This window comes from Ambystoma mexicanum, chromosome 1p (genome assembly GCF_040938575.1).
Source record: "Ambystoma mexicanum isolate Mex_15411 chromosome 1p, UKY_AmexF1_1, whole genome shotgun sequence".
Classification (NCBI taxonomy): Eukaryota; Metazoa; Chordata; class Amphibia; order Caudata; family Ambystomatidae; genus Ambystoma; species Ambystoma mexicanum.
The window spans coordinates 70,698,753-70,718,123 of record NC_090921.1 but is presented as its reverse complement, the minus strand read 5'-3'; the positions used below and the strand labels follow the sequence as shown (position 1 = coordinate 70,718,123).

Genomic DNA, 19,371 nt, shown 5'->3' with positions numbered 1-19,371 from the left:
ATTTACAAATCGACTTCGTAGGCCCCGTGATTCGCTCGGCTAGGGGGAATAAGTACATGTTGACTGTGACATGCTTGTTTACCAAGTGGGTGGCATGTCTCCCAGCCCCAAACTGCAAGGCAGAAACGGCAGCTGCCTTGATGATTAACCACATCTTTTCCCGTTTTGGTCTACCTCAAAGGATTGAGTCAGACAGAGGTAGCCACTTCACCAGTGAAGTAATGACAAAGATATGGGAGATACTGGGGGTCAAAAGGAAGTTGCATATTGCTTACAGGCCAGCTTCTTCTGGGGCAGTAGAGAGATATAACCGGACAATTGTGAGCATATTAAAGAAGTTTGTGGCAGATTCTGGGCCAAGTTGGGATATCCGGTTACCTCTGGTCCTAATGGCCATCAGATCTACCCCTTCATCTGCAACCAAAATGTCACCATTTGAGTTGATGACTGGGCGCAAGATGGTGCTTCCTCAGCATTTGCTCTACAGGACCCAAGAGCAGACACTGATAAATGCCTCCACAACTCATGAGTATGTGGAGAATTTAAGGAAACACCTCCAACATGCTTTTGCTTACGCTCAGCGGAATCTAGAAAGATCGGCTGATAGCATGAAGACCCATTATGACCTGAAAACTTCCAGGAAGGAATATCAGGTGGGGGACCGGGTCTATCTATACAACTTCCAAAGAAACCAGGCAAAACAGCGGAAATTTTTGCCTACGTGGAAGGGACCCTTTGAGATCATCGACAAAATCTCCCCTGTGGCCTACAAAATCCACATCCCCAAAGGTCCTTTGGCAGAGGGGGAAGACAAGTGGGTCCACATAAACCAGTTGAAATGTTGCCATCCCAGGCACACTCTGCAACAACTGGAGGAATCCTCTGGAATCCTAGCGGGTACTGTCTCAGACTAATTCAGTTCCAACCATAAAACATACCACATCTAGTCTCTAAAATATTGTGATTTGCATGAAACTGTCTCTTAGTTATACTGTTTTTTTTTCAAAATAAGAATGTAATGTTTCATTATGATGAAATGCATATGCTGCCCCACTATCTCAACAGTGGTGGAAAAAAACGTCTATGAATAGGTATTGCCGCTCTTCCTTTGTCGTCCTAGAAGAAAGAAAACCTGGAGAAGGGACAAGGAGGACGATCCGGAGACCGGTAGCGGAGACGCAACGGGACCAGTGTACCGCCCAATATTCCCATCAGGACAGGCGAGGAGAACTGATCGATCTGACCGGATGGAGAGGAAGATGCTGAGCTGTGCCATCTACAGAATTGGAAGAAGATAATGTGGACATACCAGCGCCAGGGTTCAAAACCTCCCTTGCAACCGACTCCCCCTCGACTCAAGTCAAAGCGCAGTCGGGCGGGGGGGTTTGTGGAGGGTTTTGACCCATGTGGAATCATTAGACGGGGTAAATGTGGGGATTAAGCTGTCGCTGCCCATCATTTTACCCCAGAACAAAAATAAATCATTGGAGTGGGTAAAGATGGGGATGCGCTGTCGCCGCCCATCATTTCATCCCAGAATCCAGGAGAGCTGCGCAGTTGTGCGCACACCAAAATGGTTGCCTAACTTGCCACCCACCAGTGTAAAGAAAGGTCTTTGTTCACAAAATCCACTGTTACTGATGTCAAAAAGTTGCTGAAATCGTGACTCATTGGACCACTTTAAAGATTCAACCCTTTTGTGGGGTTCCACATAACCATCTTACTGTAAGGAGCCCCATCAAAACAATGTTAAGCAAGGATTTACTACCATGTAAGAACCATTCCTGTTTAGAATGCATTAATCCAAGAAAAATCCCAAGGAGGGATGCAGTAACCGCAAAATCCTGAGGGTGGCGCTAGCGGTCTAAACTCTGACAGGAGAGCTGTCTTGCAAAACTGTCTAGTGCAAAGAAAGGGGTCTCATTTCATCAAAAGTTCAAAGGGGTTGCCTGTCCTGAGAACTCTTGACACTTCAGAACTCAACACAAGAAGCCAGGAAATCACAGGGTTTTGTTAATTAAATGCAAAGTGGCTCCCTGGCCTCCTGATCTCAGCTTCCCAGAGACCACACAATGGCCCCTCTCCTCTGAAAGGAATATGTTGATTTTGACTGTTTAATGTCAACAAAGGCCTGCCTGCCAGAGGACACGTGACTGACCCACCCAAGTCTTGGAGGCGGACTCCAACACTCTGAGGACTGAATTGAAAGTAAAATATATATTTTACAAAAACACTGATAACTCTTTGTAATCAAATGACAGAAATGTATAACTTTGAGAGACTTAATTTAAAAAATGTACCTTTAATTCAAGCCCAAACTCCAAATTGTGGGATATTCTGGGACAAAACCCTGCTGTTTATTAATATTACAGACTCCCTGTTTCAGCTAGACAAACGAAAATGCATTGGTATGTGGGTAGATATGTGAGGAACAGTTGTATAAAATTTAATGAAGATCCAATGTTGTTTAGCACATTAAAAAGTGCTAAAAGTTGCCATTTTTGAATGCAAGCTCTTAGAAACAGCAGATTTGGGACAGAGTATACCTCATGTGATATGTGACATGGGTATGTAATTTCAAACAACTGTGTAACTGTGAAATATGTATTTTGATCATATATAGATTTAGGGGGCACAGATGACAGGGGAGTTTTTTTCAAGAGATCATAAATGGCTGACATCACTGTGACACAACTTAGCTCCCCCAATCAGGGGAGAAATGAAAGCTGGACCAATGACAAGTGAGAGGGGCAAGTTTAGTTATGACCAACACACACACCCACTTGCAGAACATATAAATGGACCACTGAAACTTAGGTAGAGATTCATTTCCATCTGCAGCGGGACGCTCTGCCGGAAAAATCCATACTTACCTCCATCAACCTTCAAGGAGCCAACACTTAGACTCCAAGATAAACAGAGACTACAGAACCTTAACCAAAAAGGCCACTGCCAGCAAGAGTATTTGTCAACAGGCCTGAAAATCTTTTTGCAACTGAACTCTTCAGACAGCCGGCTGACGCCGTCTGAATTTTGCCAAGAACTTTTGCAAGAACCCGGTGACAGAAATATCCAAAGAGAAGGCAGGACCCGACCCAGAGGACCGGTGCCTAGCAGAGACCAGGCCATTGTATCCAGAGTGCTGACCCCGATGCTGTGAGCAGTTCCAGAGGCCAGGCGCTGTGAGCGGAACTCGGGAAGACCTGACCAGACTGAAGTCCGTGACCAAGTCGCTTTCCGGTTCAAAATCTCTTGTGAGTACTCAGCAAAACTCAGAACACATCTCTTAGTTAAAATCATATAATTCAATCCATTTTTAATCTAAGTAGAACTGCAGCTTAGCAATTGTGTTATTCTGCCATCATTTTTAAAGCTGAAAAAGTGTTGCGTTTAAAATTTGCAAAACCAAAAACGACCTTCACTAAATCGCTCATATCTCCGCGACCGTTTGTCTTAGAGACTTGCAGTAACTTACTTTCATCTGAAAGCTTAGAATCTTAGCTTTTAATCGCACCAAGAACCACATTCCTACCCCTTATAGTTTTACCGCAATCGCGGAACACGCATTCGCGAATTTTGCCGCGATTTGCAAATTTCTTCACATGTAAAAAATCTGCTGCTGCTTGCCTTCCATTTGCCAGAAATTCGTTTAACCTGCTAATTATCCCTGAATCATTGCAAGTGTGAGCCTGGACTAATATTAACTTGATACCACTCACCCTGAACCTCTAGAGGGAATTAAAAGCATTTTAACATATTTTCACTGCATTGCCAGCACATATCAAAGCATTTTGCCTGTGTTTTCAACTTCTGTAGTCTAAGTTGCTGGGTGAACTGAATTACATTTGAATTGCATTTCTGAGAACTGTGTGCCTTCCTTCCATTTCCTTGCATTGCATAAAAGGGGGGGTGAATTGTCCAAGAAAGTGATTACATTGTCTTTTGCTGAAATCCTATCAAGTTATTTTCTGTACTGCATTTCATTCCACATTGCATCCATTTGAAACCATAAAAGTATTGTTGCTATCTTATCCATTTCATGTCAACTCCTTAGTGATTATCAAGAAGTGTGCTAGTGCCAGATTCTCCGTTGTTAATCTTTATCATACCAGATTAAGTGTGATATCCAATTATTAATTTATTATAAAGCATGATATAATATATATTGTTTAAGTTATCAAATAAACCTTTAAACTTGCAAAACAGAACTTTTTCTTGGCTCAGTGGGGTCAGGAGGATTCCAAGAGAGGGGTGTTATATAAGGGTAGTCATCCAGAACGCATGAACTGGACATAAAGTTATATCAATAAGGGTTTTCATTCAGTATTATAGACTAGGCGTTGACTTAGCTGTAGTGTTGAATTGAATCCTCTTACAGGCTTTAGTTTGTTTTTTGATCAATGCTCTTAGGAACCATGGACGTTTGGTGGAGTTGTGTACCTCCTTCCATTTAATGGGTTTACAGTACCTTGAATAGCATCACCTTCATACAGACACACCTGTCCTGACAGCACTACTTTGAATATCACTTATGTTTTACCATACTATATTTAGGTGGCTATTCACGTTGTTGATTGGCAGTGGGTTTTAGATTCCTAGAAGTGAATAGGAGAATGCCTGGCTTTATATTTAACTATATTGGTGTTAGGTTATAATATTGTAATGCTTACATGTTATCTCTACATATACTGAAATGCTCAATACAAGTGTTCTCCTATGTATGAGTACAAAGAGGCAGAGTACCACAAGTGCAGATGCTTGTTTGTTATTAAAGTGATAAAAAGTTATATAAATTCTTTTCACAACAGTAATACACATGGATTCATCAGTGTTCTGGGACAAACCCATGTCCAACAGTATACCCGCACAGACATCTAATTATCTCAGGAGCCACGTGTCACATATAGCACTATTCTCGGCCCCAAAACATACCATAGCTCGGGGATGGCATGTCAACAACCCCTGTGGTGTATGTAAGGCTCTGGCAAGATGGATATGATGGAAGTCATGGCACAACTGTCCCTGCCACTAATCACATAGGTACTGGCGCTCGGGACTCAGACATTCACCAATACTTCAGGTTCCGCATTGTGTGGACCATTTTACTCCCATAATATATGTTGCATCAGCTGCAGATTTGAACTCTGCCATCAGACGTTAGACCTTTTCTTTGAACTACCAGCAATGTAATTCTGATCTATTTCCTCTTCCGGAACATGTGATCTTTAGAACTGGCTACCTGTAACTGCATTTTCATACATTTGCTTTCCACCTTTTGTAAGCTTGTGACATCCCCAAAAACCAATCGGTGGAGATTCATAAGGGTCAACTGCTAGAAATGTGGCCTTGCAGGTACACAAAATGTATTCAATCAGTTGTTAATCAGTTGTCAATCAGTTGTCTGTCAAAATGTTTCTTGATGTTAAGGGCATGATTTCTTGGTCTGTGTTGCCTGTTTGGGCAAGTGAAAGCTTAAAGCTTTCAGAAAGTAGAATTGATTAACTTGCTCATTTCCTCTAAATATAATAAGCATGTTCCATTTAGGAAAACAGCTGTCCATGTATGTGTCTTAGATCCAACTATCCGGATCCGTGATTTTCCTCAATGTACATCTCTTTGCTACACATACGATAAATGGCCCTTATCTGGTTACTAGCACATCTTCTGTGAACGACAGGGCTATCTGTTACCTCCCCCATGTGGGGCATCAGATCCAATATTGTTAAAAGCTTCATAAAATGAATTGGCTCACAGAATGATTCAAACTGTGGCTAGAATACACCGGTATCGTATATTTCTATTAAATACAAATAGTTTGGTGCATCTACTGTCTCTTCTAACTTTACCATTTATGTCATTTAAGCCTATGATGAGTCTGAGAAGCAAGTCAGGAATCACAAAAGTATGTAAAGAATCCTTGTGGTTTGCTGAATAAAATCTCTTGGGACGCTGCTGATATTACTTCAGACTCTATCTCTTCCAACACATGATTATACATAATGTTGCCATATATTTGTTTATGTCACAGAGAATGAAGTTTGTACAATTGTGGATATAATAGTCTGTATTTTTTAAATATAGGGGCTGTCACAGCCCTTTTCCAACTTTCTGGTACTCAACCTGTGGTGGTAATGCTGTTTAATACATTTAAAATCAAAGGAGGCCAGAGATCAGGATAGACAGTATAAAGACCAAGGGGAATGTTATTAGAATGCTCTTTTCTTTGAAGCCTGTGAACATAACACCCTCAAGAAATCCTTAAATAAAAAAGGATCTGAATAATCAGGCTCTCTCCAAATATTTTGTTGGAGCAGATTATTAGCTGATTTTAGATTTATTTTAAGAAAGAACACCAAATAATGGCTGTTGCAGGTCACCCTGTGGGGAGACATGGTATCTCCCAGTGTTGTCTTGGTCACATGGGGAACCATGTGACCAAGTTAATAAAAAGAACGTGCCGCTTCCGGTTCGTCAGTCTACGTGATCCTGACTCCGGTGTCGTTCTTTGTGTGCAACCTGCTGGTGCAGAACCACGTGGAGGAGGCCCAGGGACGGGGCCCTCCACGAGGTCAGCACCCCTGCTGGGCAATGCCGCCCTCTCTGTTGGCTAGCCATGTGATCATGGCTGGATGGTGCAACCCCGGCCTGGGCACCCCCAGAGCCGGGGCTGCCATGTGCTGGGTGCCCCCAGCCACAAGGGTTGCTCCGGATTGAGTGGGGTAACCCCACTCCTTTGTCCGCTGCGTGAGCGCAACGCCGATGGTCCGTGTCTGGTGCCCCGGCACTCAGAAGGGCCCACCCGGTAATTTGGACAAGGCCCCACAACAAAGGCGACGAAGTTGGTCGGCCCCCCGTGCCCCCAGTGTGTAAAGTGTGTGTCGGCTGCACGAAAATGGAGGCAGCATTCGCCTCCACCATGGAGGCGGCAGCGGCCGCAACGCTGAGGGAGGCGGTGCTAAGCCCGCCCACCCCGTGAGGATGAACATTGCCCCGCGGCTGTCTGCCGCAAGAATATCCTGAGCGGCTGTCTGCCGTGTGGGGGAGAGGTGGGTCTGTGCCTCCCCACCATCGTGGGGGAAGGAGAGATGCTGCGGCTGCAGCTGCGGGAGGAGGAGCTGCTGCCTCCTCCCTCCGGCGGGGAGCGAGATTGCCCTGCGGCGTCGGCCGCAACGGTGAAGGGAGGTGCGCCCCCTCCTCCAAGAAGATATGGAGCAGCTGCAGCCGCAATGAGAAGGTGAGCTGCCCCTCCCCCACCCGCGGGCCGCAAGGTTGAAGAGCGGTGAGTGTTGCCGCATTGGAAAAAAAAAAACAACGGAGCCATGCAGTGGGCTCACCAAGAACAAAGGGAGGGGGCGAGGCCAAGGGTAACCAAGCACGCAGAGCTGACTGGGAGCCCTGCAGGGAGCCCACAAGGAGGAGCGGTGTCCCACCAAGGCCCGGGTCAGTCCTGGTGAGTATGGCTGGAATGGGGAGGGAGGATTTGCTGATGTCCATGCCCTGTCCCACAGAAGGGACCCATGACCAAAACCAAATGAGCGCTGGGTGTGCATCGGCCGGCCCTATGGTTCTGGGGCCCATGAGGCTGGGCAAGCCTCTAAGTTGAAGAGAGGGCAGGGGCCAGCAAACAATCAGCCCCCATGGAAAATGCGGAAAGGAGTGGCGCGTCATCCCGCCCAGTACCCTCCAACGGTGAGCCTTCACCATCCAGGAACATGGCCGAGATGCCCCAAGGTGCGCTATTGCCGGCCCTGAACCCTCATCGGGCCGCCAGCATCCAGCCCATGGCATCAAGGCCAGATGGGGTACCCTGGAGAGGGAAGGCACAGTGCCCTGTGGCTGCAGAAAGTGGCCACACAACAACATAGAGAGCCATGGGAGCATCACTGCACCAGTGTCATTGTGCTGGCAGCCCGACAGTGTGAGGAGAGACCTTCTGCCCTATTACAAGTACCGCGTCATAGGTGCCCCCCCAGACTGTGGACTTGGCTGATGGGGCCCCTTGGCCCCCCCAGGTGCTTTTCTGACTGTGGTGTGACTGTCCTAAATGAACAGGAGGGAGGATGTAACCTGGTTTCCTGCTACACCACAGGTGCACAAGACGGACACCGGAGACATCCCCATGAAGGCTGGGAGCCGGCAGACTTCGATTTGCTTAAAATGGCCCAGTCAGTGGGCAACGTAAATTGGTTGACTTCGGCATATGTGGAATGCTTTATGTGGTGCCAGGAACTCTCATTGATGCCGTTTAGTGATATGGGACCCACTCACCCAGGTTAATAAAGGGTGCGTGTGTGTGGGATTTATGGTTTGTAGTGTTAGAGTGTGCATTGTGTTGGGGTGTTTTATTGTGTTATGAAAAATGAGGAGTGTTGCATATCACCCTGTGGGGAGACAAGGTATCATGGGGATCCATGTGACCAAGTTAATAAAAAGAACGATCCGCTTCCAGCTCGTCAGTCTATGTGATCCTGACTCCGGTGTCGTTCTTTGTGTGCACCCTGCTGGTGCAGCACTGCGTGGAGGAGGCCCAGGGACGGGACCCTCCACAAGGTCGGCGCCCATTCTGGGCAACGCCACACTCTCTGTTGGCTAGCCATGTGATCATGGCTGGATGGTGCAACCCCAGCCTGGGTGCCCCCAGAGCTGGGGCTGCCATGTGCTGGGTGTCCCCAGCCACATGGGTTGCTCCGGTGCTCCGGAGCGAGTGTGGTGACCCCCACTCCTTTGTCCGCTTCATGAGCGCAGCACGGATGGTCTGTGTCCGTCTCATAGGGGCCTGCCCGGTGATCCGGACAGGGCCCCACAACAATGGCAATTTTAAAAACACAGATACACTTCAAATTAGTTGTAGATTTCTCATCTTTGGCACAAAATGTAAAGATGATTGTATTTTTTATCAAAACAGAAATAAAGTATGTGTGCTCTGCTAAAACAAATGTTCAAACATTTGAACTCTAACAAAAGGGATTTTAAGGAACCACAGATCTCTAAATCTCTTTCAAGACCTTAATATAGTTGTAGTGAGGGGGCTGATCAACTGATGTGTTTGACTTGAAGAATGTTTTATAGAGGGTCACAATAATTGGCTGTCTTTTATACAAAAAAAGGGAAACATCAATATTTGCATGAGGTTCCTCCAAATGAGGAAATAAAGTTCAGAGATATGTTTCTGTAACATTGGGCACAGGTGGGAAAAGATTACGGTTGTCTCAAAATCTGTTTTAGATTCAACAAATTATCCAGACGCGTTTTCTTTTTTTAAATGCACCTTTGTAGCTGTTGCTACACAAACTACTTTGGAACCTTATATCACTGACAATACATGGGTGGAGAAAGCGACACTGTCTGCGTCCTATAGCACTAGGGTTGCATAGTTGAAAGGAACCCACATAGTGTGAGTTCTGTTGCATGAGGTGTCACTTCTGGGGGAAGTTATGAGTCCTAGCGCCTCAGAGCACTAACAGGAGTCTCATGATGGAAGCTCACTCATAATGCTGGCGATAACACATGATGAGTGACAAGGCCGACCCATCCGCACACCATTCCCATGTATACACCATTGACATTGTCACCAGCATTCACAGGCAGCATTATGAGTGTGGTGTGTGCTGATTTGCTTATTGATAAAACATGTCCCCCATCGATTAACAGTAACCTGAACCACAAAATAGGCTACGTTTCACAATATATATTTTGTTTTCATACATATCTACTACATAACGCACCCTGGTTCATATGCAAGGGTATAAAGAAACAAAAGTCAGAAATACAATTATATGGACTACATACAATGCGACAAATAGGATAAAAACGAAATTCCATCTAGATCGATTAGCCCCATCTCCTTCACTTCTGTGTGCCTTCTCCTTCACCATCGCTTTTTGAAAGACTAGCCACATAGTAAAAATTGCTAATTATTTCATAGTACTTAAAGATCATGAACATTTGTTAAGTTTTTTGTGGCATTCAGTATGCATGACAAATTCTTTTGCTATTGCTTATATTTTTTCCAGATCCATGTTATCGTTATGTATATTGCAACATCAGTCAGTGGTTTCTGAGACATTGTTGAATGTAGCAAGCCTTTCAGTCATTTTAAAAAAATGTATTGTGTTTTAGCCTAGAAAAATAATCCTTTCACAACAAAACATTTCAATCATATGCTAAAAGCAACATTTTCAGTTAGTTAGTAACATCAAATTCTTTGCTTCATTGAAAACATGGTAATATCAACATATAACTAATGTTCATCTAGTTTCCCTAGAAATACACATAGAAAAGCATACAGAGCCAAAATCAATTTCACCATGTCTCCCCCATCAGCCTAACCCAAAACATCTCAGACAGTGTCACTGGGCCCAGATATCAATAATAAAGTTAGAAGAATGCAGTGAGGTGGTTAACAGCTGCATATTTTCACAGGGGACTGAAACACTAAATGTCCCCAAAAAAGCTAGCAATTGCTCTTTGGCAGCAGAGTGCTAATGATGGGAATTCTGAATAAAAAGGCAACAAGGTGCAAAGAACATTCCTAGAGACAGCCAGAAGGAGGTGAGAGTCAGCAGTGGGCAGGTTGCGCACATTTAAAATCCCAAATGAAAGGGTTTTGTTTCAGTTTCATAACACTTCCAACCGGAGGCGCCAGCTCCCGGCCCCCAAAGCTCCAGGGCACATTTAAACTGAACACAATGTAAAGGCTCTGACACCAACCCTGCTCTGGGGTGAGAGGCGAAGTCAGCAGGGAACAGCTTTCCTCCAGGGGCAAGCAAGTAGTACCAGTAGGAAATGGGGCCAAGAAGTAGCATTTCCAGGTCTCCTTTAGGTCCAGATTGGGAAACTGCAGCTCAGCCAAGACTCCTCTTGTTCTAATGGTGAATGATGTTTTACTAAAGTATCTGTATTTTATCTGTTCTTTCATTCTGTACCTGGGTTGTGAATTGCAGAGGAAATTGTGTACCCCCATCAAACAAAATGGTTACGAAAAGTCACCGCTCCCGTAATAAATGTGTCTTCCGGTAACAATTGTCACATCCTATCTCTGTGGCAAACTGAAATATCAGTTTTGCAAATGATTTCCGGTAAGGCTCTCAGCATGAACTGCTAATAAAGCACTCTCTTTCTTAAAGTGTGATGTTTGTGTATGCTGCTGGTACAAAATCACAGGTCTCCTTACCAACCCAACCCATCACATGCACAAAATAGCCAGATCTGTTTAACAGGTGAGCAGTTCACACCTTGCTGAATCTAAATGAAGCCATTTAACGTTAAACGGGGGCAGGCCAATCTGAAATCATTTGGCACTCCAAAGATGCTCTCGTCTGTGCTTTTGTCACAGACCAGTGGCTGTGTAGGGGCAAGGAGGGGTTACATGGTTTTTTATTTGCTTTTGATACATTCCAAAATTACAGTCATTCTATTTGAATATTAATATCTTTTAAACTCTGAATCATACAAGAAAATATTACTTAGTGACTGTGTGATTAACATGAAGATCTTTTCACTATCTTTGAAAAGATACTCTGACAAATGCCTTTGATTTGTTGTATTTGCCCTCGAGCCTCTGACAGGAAGGAGGGAGAGGGTACGACAGCCTTCAGCTATGTATCCATTCACTCCCTACTCCAAAGGACAGTGACCTTAATGGGCTCTTCAAGGGTCTGTTTACATTTCTAAGACTTTGAGACAAGAAAGGCAGGTTTCTAAACAGAAGGCCATGCTTCCCAATTGGAAAACTAAACAGCCTTTCTTTTCACTTGCTCCAGGTTCTGGGGGGAGGGATAAATCATCTTGTATCCCCCTGTTTAAAATTGTGGGGGGAATGTATCCCCCATGTTTCTACATTTCCTACGTCCATGTCTGTATGATCAGATTTCTTAAAGTTTACAGCTGATGTGTAATTACACAGCCTGCGGCAGCAGCCGTGTATTTATGGTAAAGTTACTCTACTCATAGGAAGAGCACTTATAACTTTGCTCCCCCTGGATGAATCTCCTTACCAAACATTCCAAAAACAGTATATGGCCACTCTGAATTTATTTGGCAAGTTTGGTGAGGGTTCGCCAAGGGGGGGGCAAAATATGCGCTAGGAGTGGCGGCTTTGTCCAGATAGTGTGCTTTTGTAAATATGGTGTAAATCCGTCCCGTAGTTTATTAAAAAACAATCAAAAAGTAGGTCCAAAAAAATTTGTGATAACTGGCTCTGCTTCGCAGACCCATTTCCCTGTTCGCTCTGCGGACAGGCATCTGATTGGCCCAGAGGGTGCTGTGATGTCCGTGGACATCAGACACACCGACTGATTGGATGGTGAAAAGGGTGAAGTGCGTCAGATTTTTGGAAACGCCCGCCATGTTGGGTTTGCAGACATCCGCCGGTGACCGCAGTCACCGCGGTAGAAACATATAAAAACACAACTTATCAAACAATCTCTGGGGAGGTGAGGGGTAATGAGGATGGGGTGGGATATGGCTGTAAGAAGCCAAACAACTGGAGTTTTCACCCCCAAAGTCCGCAAACAGTCCGGATGTTCGGGGGCAGTCATGTGATGTTCGCGAACACTTCAGATGTTCAGGGACATCTAAAACTATTTCTGCATTACAGGGTTGGTGGAAAGCAGTTCTTGGATGTCTTATCACTTTGGCGCCACTCAATGAAACTGCATGAAATTCTGGAATTTTATTCTAGACTTGATTCTGAATGGTTTAGGAAAGTGTGGAGCTGTTTTGTCAAGAGGGAACAAATTTAGAGGCTGGTCCCAAAATATTGTAAAGGCTTATAAAGTGGTGCCATTTGACGAATTGGCACACAAGTTTGCAAAACAATTTTATCTCAAGAGGGGGCTAAATTAGAGGGGGATCTCAACATTTTTAGATGGCTTATAACTTCTTTGCCGTTTGACAAATGTGGACAAAGGTTTTCAGAAAGATTATAGACCCAACATTCAATGTTTGTGTAAAGACCGAATAGATTTTGTCAAGTGGGGGATAAGCTATATGACTATTGTATGTACATACATTTTGACACTTTTTGACAAGTGTCATAAGGTAGGTAGAATAAATAGTGATATACGTTTGGTGACTGAGGTATAGCCTGTGGCCACGGGCAGTGGGCAGATTGTCCGGGACATGGTATAAGGTCATGACCCGGACAATCTGGCTACTGGCCATGACCGCGAGGGATGAAAAATGGTGCTAAAGTGGCTATGTCCGCCTGGGACCAGCTATGTTGTAAAGTTATTTGAAAGTAGGATAGGTTTGAAAGGGAAAAAAATGTGCTTGTGGTAATATGGTCATAGGGTTCTGACTTCGCTTTCTGCAGGCTGCAATGGAAAGGGAAGAGGGGCTCTGTACAAGAGCCCCGCCTTCTCTTTCCATGGTGGCCATCTCAGAAAAGGATCTTCCTTCAAACAGGAAAAATCTATTTTTTAGCACCCCGGGTTCCTGCTTTGGGAACCAGGGGTGCTAATGGCCTTTATCCCGCATTGCAGGGGCTGCAGAGGAGGATAATGTTCCGGAGCCCCCGTTATTTATTAATGTATTTATAACGCGCCGAAGCTCGCAGGCATCAGGGCACACACAGACTCACTTCGCTTGGGTCTATAACTTGGGCTGCCAGGCCTTTATCCCCCGTTCCGTTGCCTGGAACGGGGGATGAACGTCACATTATTCCCATTAGCATAACACAGAATGCTAATGGAAATATTGGAAAAACGCTTTGAGTCTATGTACTTTACTGAGAAATTTAAATTAGATGGAGCCTATAGATTTTTATTTGTTCTATTAAGGTGAGGAGGGAAATGAGGGAAGATGCACTAGTATGGAGGGGCAGTTGGACAGGGGAAGATGTTGCACGTGTGTTACTTCTAAGGTAGTGGGCAGTGTTTCTCGTGCTCCTTGATCACAGCTTCAAACGCACATCGAAATTGCTTCCCCCTGCAGAGTGGTGTGTTGCAGTAAATACAGAGGACTGTTGTCTTCCAAAGATATGGATCAACAGCCTGTTTTATTGCTTGCAAGGTAGCCGGCGGGATTTTGTGTCCCACAGAAGTAGGCTGTGTGGTTACAGTATTGGTCGAGGAAGATGATGTGGAGGAAGACAGCCTACTACTTGCTAAGAAAGCAACAACCTTTCTGAGAGCATTGCGGCAGATGGATTTGGTGTGGCGGCGCATGGAGGGGATCCCGTAGGAGTTCAAGTAGCCGGCGACTGAGTCAGTGCATATTACTTTTGTAGCTTTAGCCTTTGGTATATTATCAACAGTGGTAAAGAACTGCCACACCCATGATTCTCTCTGGGTGCTAGAGGTAGGCACTTCCTATACCTCATCTTCTTGGTTCTCTTCATTGTCTTTGGAAATACTGCACTTTTTCTGTTCTGTTGGACCTCCAGCTGGTGGTGGTGGTGGGTTTTGGGGAGGACGGATGGCAATAGCTGTTGCCATTTTTAAGATAAATAGCAGTTGTGCTACTATTCTTCCAAGTATGTGCTTTGCACTAAATTGTTAATGGATAATGAGTAAAAAAAGGTGTAGGAGTTTTGCAAGGGCACATTTTGAGCTTGAAAGTTCCTAGATCAGTAGAAAATGGAGTTCCGAACTGTCCTCGAAGCAAGGACACAAACGCAAAGATGCGAACGCTTTCATGGACACGTCATCATGCCGCGCGCAAGTGCATGGTCATATGGCACTGTCCGGAGGGTCCACAATGAGGGCAGTCATTCGCGGATGTCAACAGAAACTAAAAGAGTGGAAAAAGTATAGAAGTGTTAACAATAATGCTAGAAGGTGGGAAATGGCAGAGTTTTAAGGTGAAACGTTGTAAATTGGACAAAAACCTTGCTATATTGGGGTAAGTATTAGAAAGTTGTAGTAAAATAGCATGCAATGGTAAAAACCCATAAAATGATCTGAAAAAAAATGTGTTAAAGTGACGTTATGGATAAATTGCACCAAGAAAAACCTATACAATTCACTGAAAATACTTTGTTAAAGGGACTCTATGGTTAAGTTGCACTAATAAAAACCTATGAAATTCAATAAAAAAGCATTGTTAAAGGGATGTCATGGTTACAAGTAAAACCGAAAAACCTCAGAAATTTACCAGTTATGGTATGCTAAGCAACCATAACTCGCACCACCAATGTGTACTGCTAAGACTAACACCCAGGACATCAAAGGTGACATCAAAAATGTAATTGATGACATCACTGATGACATAACATATCTGGCCCTTGTCTTTGTTCACTGACATATTTAGGTCAGGTGGTTTTGTTCACTGACAGTCAGAATATTATAATTCAAAAGGTGCTGTATATCTAGACGTTAACCTTGTCATATGATCTTAAAGTACTTTCCGTAGGGTTTGGTCTCAGCTCATGGTGCAAGTACATGGGGCAATAGTCAGTCCTAAAACACACAATTCATTTGTATACATGAAGATAAACTTTAATGCTATTAACATTTTCTGATGATACTGTTTCTTTCTTCCTTACTTTAGTTTCATGTATGTGCCTCTGATTAATATGCATTGTGGGTCTTCATATGTGTTGTTTGTACTAGCACAAGTATGTAGTAAGTCTTGAATTGTTAGCTAGTTATTACATATTTAACATTCCACAATCACCCCTGACGTCATGTAACCAACATTATAAACACAACCCCTTGTAGGAACTTTTCATCAAAATTAATTTCACATGTGATATCATCAGTGATGTCATCAATGACATTTGTGATGCCATCTTTGATGTCCTGGGTGTTAGTTTTAGCAGTGCATGGTGGTGGTGGCAGTTGTGGTTGCTTAGCTTACCATAACTGACGAATTTCTGAGGTTTTTCAGTTTTACTTGTAACCATAACGTCCATTTAACAACGTTTTTTCATTGAATATATATATATATATATATATATATATATATATATATATATATATATATATATATATATATATATGTGTGTGTGTGTGTGCATACAATCACTGGAAGAAACCTTAGTTAAGGTGCAGTTATGTTGTGCAGATTTAATTCAACAAAACATTTGAAATTCAGCGAATGTGGGAAGTCACGGCCATCTGTTAACTCATGTTTGAGATGATGTTACATTCTGCTTGAGGGATTCTTATCTTTGAGGAACAGTGATGATTCATTTAGAAGGTTAATCATGAATACTACCTTGTGGGGTATCCCTACTCTTGTTTACGCACATACCCTTCACAGTGGAGACGCAGCACTTGTGCGGTCAATTCTTAATGAGTTAATGTATTAAGTAGATGAGTGGCTTCAGTCGGTCAGGCCACTTGCAGTGTGTTGAACACGGAGGCTTGTTGTTGGTGTACATCATGCTGAAGGATTGCCTGAGTTCCAAGACGTGCAGCCTCGTAATCACCACAATATCAGTAGATCATTGGCTTCACACCCTCCAACCAACCCTCCACACTAGCAGGTCAACATCAGCAAGCAATATCCACTCACTCCGGGGGCCTGTTTTATAGATCTTGCAAATCTTGAAAGGTCTTGTCTGCCTTTCACCTGAACACTAATGAACTGCAGTAGGCATCACAATTAGTGTCAAAGCTAACTTTATAATAGTGTCTAAGAAGGCACATTTCACATTGTTGCTTCAAAGGATAAAAACTGCCTGAAAGTAAGAGAACACCTTCCTTTGTCCTCCAAAGTCTACAGTGAATCTAGACAAAAACATGCCATTTCAAGGATTTCCTTCAAGTGTATAGTTGACACACCCCTCTGCAAAATCAACTACCCCCTGCTAATGTAAAGTCTGGGTGGACAGAAAGTCTTATAAGACTTAAACTGCCTGAACTACAGATGCTGTCCTATCCTGTTTATCTTCATAGACACCAGATGTTATATTCTGTAGCACTGTCCTCCTCTAACTCATGTATTAAACCGTGAGAACTCCAATGTTGGGGACCAGGCTATCATGTTGTGATAGTGATGTACCCTCACAGATCATCAGCCACCCTCCTGACCGCAAAAAAGTGTCAACAATTGACCGGTCTCCAATGATATTCTGATGCACATCTGACCCATCAGGCTTGGCCTCGCATTACCCTCGAATTTTCTCCCTTCTAGCACTGATCTGCCCACCACCCGTCCTTGCATCTAGAAACAATCATGGCAGTTATGGGCATGAAACACATTTGATAAGTAGATGCCTGAATAATGAAATACATCTGAAATATTAATATCCACTGTGTTCTCTAGATCACGCTAAGGCTGTACTTAAAGTCTGTATGCACCGGCATGTATGTGACAGTGGGTGGTATATACAGTGCAAACTTTAGCTTCAATTGCAACGGGTGCAATAAACGACAAAGGGAGCAGGGTTTGCCCGCGAGACCAACAGAGAATAGGAGATGACAATAGCAGATATGTTTCAAGGCTTAGTAAGAAAGACTTTATTGCTTTTTCTAAAGTTCGCATCTGTTTGCTGTTAAATGGGAAGATGATTCCATGTCTTAGAGATTTTGACGGTGAAATATCAGCCCCCCAATCTTTGCTTTCCCGTAGATGGATCCATGAGCGTACTGGGTGATTGTGACCCATATGACCAAGGTTGTTAATATCGGTGGATCCTCTGTGTCAAAAAGATACTTTTCGGGTCAATGATGGGTGCCATGAATCAGGCATGTGGCTTTAAAAGTAAAATTTGTTTGACCGAGAGCGAAGAGATTCAACACCTACTAAAATGTGGTCACATTTTCAGAGTCTTTTATAGCAAACCTGATATCAGTCGTGCTAGCTGTACTCTTTCTTACCCCCCCTTTTCATGTGTCAATTTTTATGTTTAGCTAGTCACTAGTTATTTCATTCCAATAAACTCATTGGGATACATTTGCTTTAGAAATTATTGGTTTTATTTCGCAAAGGAAGACTTATTACCATCTTATATATCTTTGCTTAACAGTATTTATTTGAAAGTGTGTACATTGCTGTATCTCAGATGTAGTTTACGTTTCACGATCATTAAGTTGTCCATGTCTTCGGGTACTTTTAGTACATGAGAAAGCGATCAGTGATATAAACAGTGCTGGCGACCACTTCAGTGCCTGAATGACCTAACCCACTTTTTTAATTCACCACCCAGTTGAAATTATCAATGTCTTTCATTTAAGCCCCTAGGAGAACCAAACATTCTGAACGTTTTACTCAACGTGTTCTGGATTTCCTTATTCCTGAGAGCGTATATGATAGGATTCATCAGCGGGGTGGCCACCGTGTAGAGCAGGGACAATGCTTTGTTGAGGTTCAGGTAGCGTCCGGTTGTTGGAGACACATATATTGTTATCAGCGTCCCAAAGTATATAATGACCACTGTGAGATGAGAGCTGCAGGTAGAGAAGGTCCTGTGTCTCCCCACCGCTGAAGGGATTTTCAAGATGGCCGACATTATGTACGCGTAGGATATGATGATCAGGCTGAATGGGACTGACAATATGCTGGCGGCTATGATGAAAACATACATCTCGATCACTGACGTTTCTGAGCAGGTGATTTTTAGCAAGGGTGCAAACTCACAAAAGAAATGGTCAATCTCCTGACTACCAATAAATCGCAATCTACACAGTAAGACGATTGTGATCACGGGGGGTGAAAATCCGCCGGCCCAAGCACTTAGCACAAGCTTCAGGCACAGCTTTTTTTCCATGAGGACCGTGTAATGTAAGGGAAAACATATGGCGACATATCTATCGTAGGCCATCACTGTCAAGAGGAAGCATTCAGTGGCTGCAAAAGACACAAAGAAATAAAACTGTGAGATGCACCCGGCATAGGAAACACGTCTACCTCCTGTCAAGATGCCAGCAATCATGGTGGGCACGGTGGTGGTCGGGTACCAGATTTCTAAGAAGGACAGATTTCCAAGGAAGAAGTACATGGGCGAGTGAAGGCGGACATCCACGGAAACCATGACCACGATCAGGACATTCCCGGCCACGGTTATTATGTAGATGATGAGAAATGCCGTAAAGAGTACGGGCTGGACCTCTGGAAGAACCTGGAATCCTAGTAGCAGGAATTCTGTTACGCCGGTCGCGTTTCCCAAACAGCCCACGTTTGTAGCGTTCACCATCTGCAGACAGACACATAATCAGGGGCATTGTTACTTTCATGCAGACATCACTTTCATGTAGTCATGACACGATGAGGAAAAGAGTGCATCTACGCAGAGTGAATGCTTCCGTGGTCCTGGTTATTTGCAAGGTGCACTGACCACCTTCGGAGTCTGTCTGCATAATGGAAACATTAAATAATAAAGTCAAACATAAGTAAAAATGTATTTTAAAACTGTTGTCTTATTTTGTGAAGCAGTGTTTTGGTCACATTTCTGCTGTTTTATTGCTTGTGATGTAGTCTGGT

At 43.7% G+C, this 19,371-nt stretch overlaps 1 protein-coding gene across 1 annotated transcript; it reads right to left on the bottom strand.

The window, feature by feature from the left end:
- Positions 1-18,106: 18,106 nt before the first annotated feature.
- Positions 18,107-19,084, bottom strand: LOC138450305 (olfactory receptor 11L1-like). Its single transcript, XM_069604833.1, has one exon. It carries the CDS (start codon positions 19,082-19,084, stop codon positions 18,107-18,109), a length of 978 nt encoding a protein of 325 aa, XP_069460934.1.
- Positions 19,085-19,371: the final 287 nt, after the last annotated feature.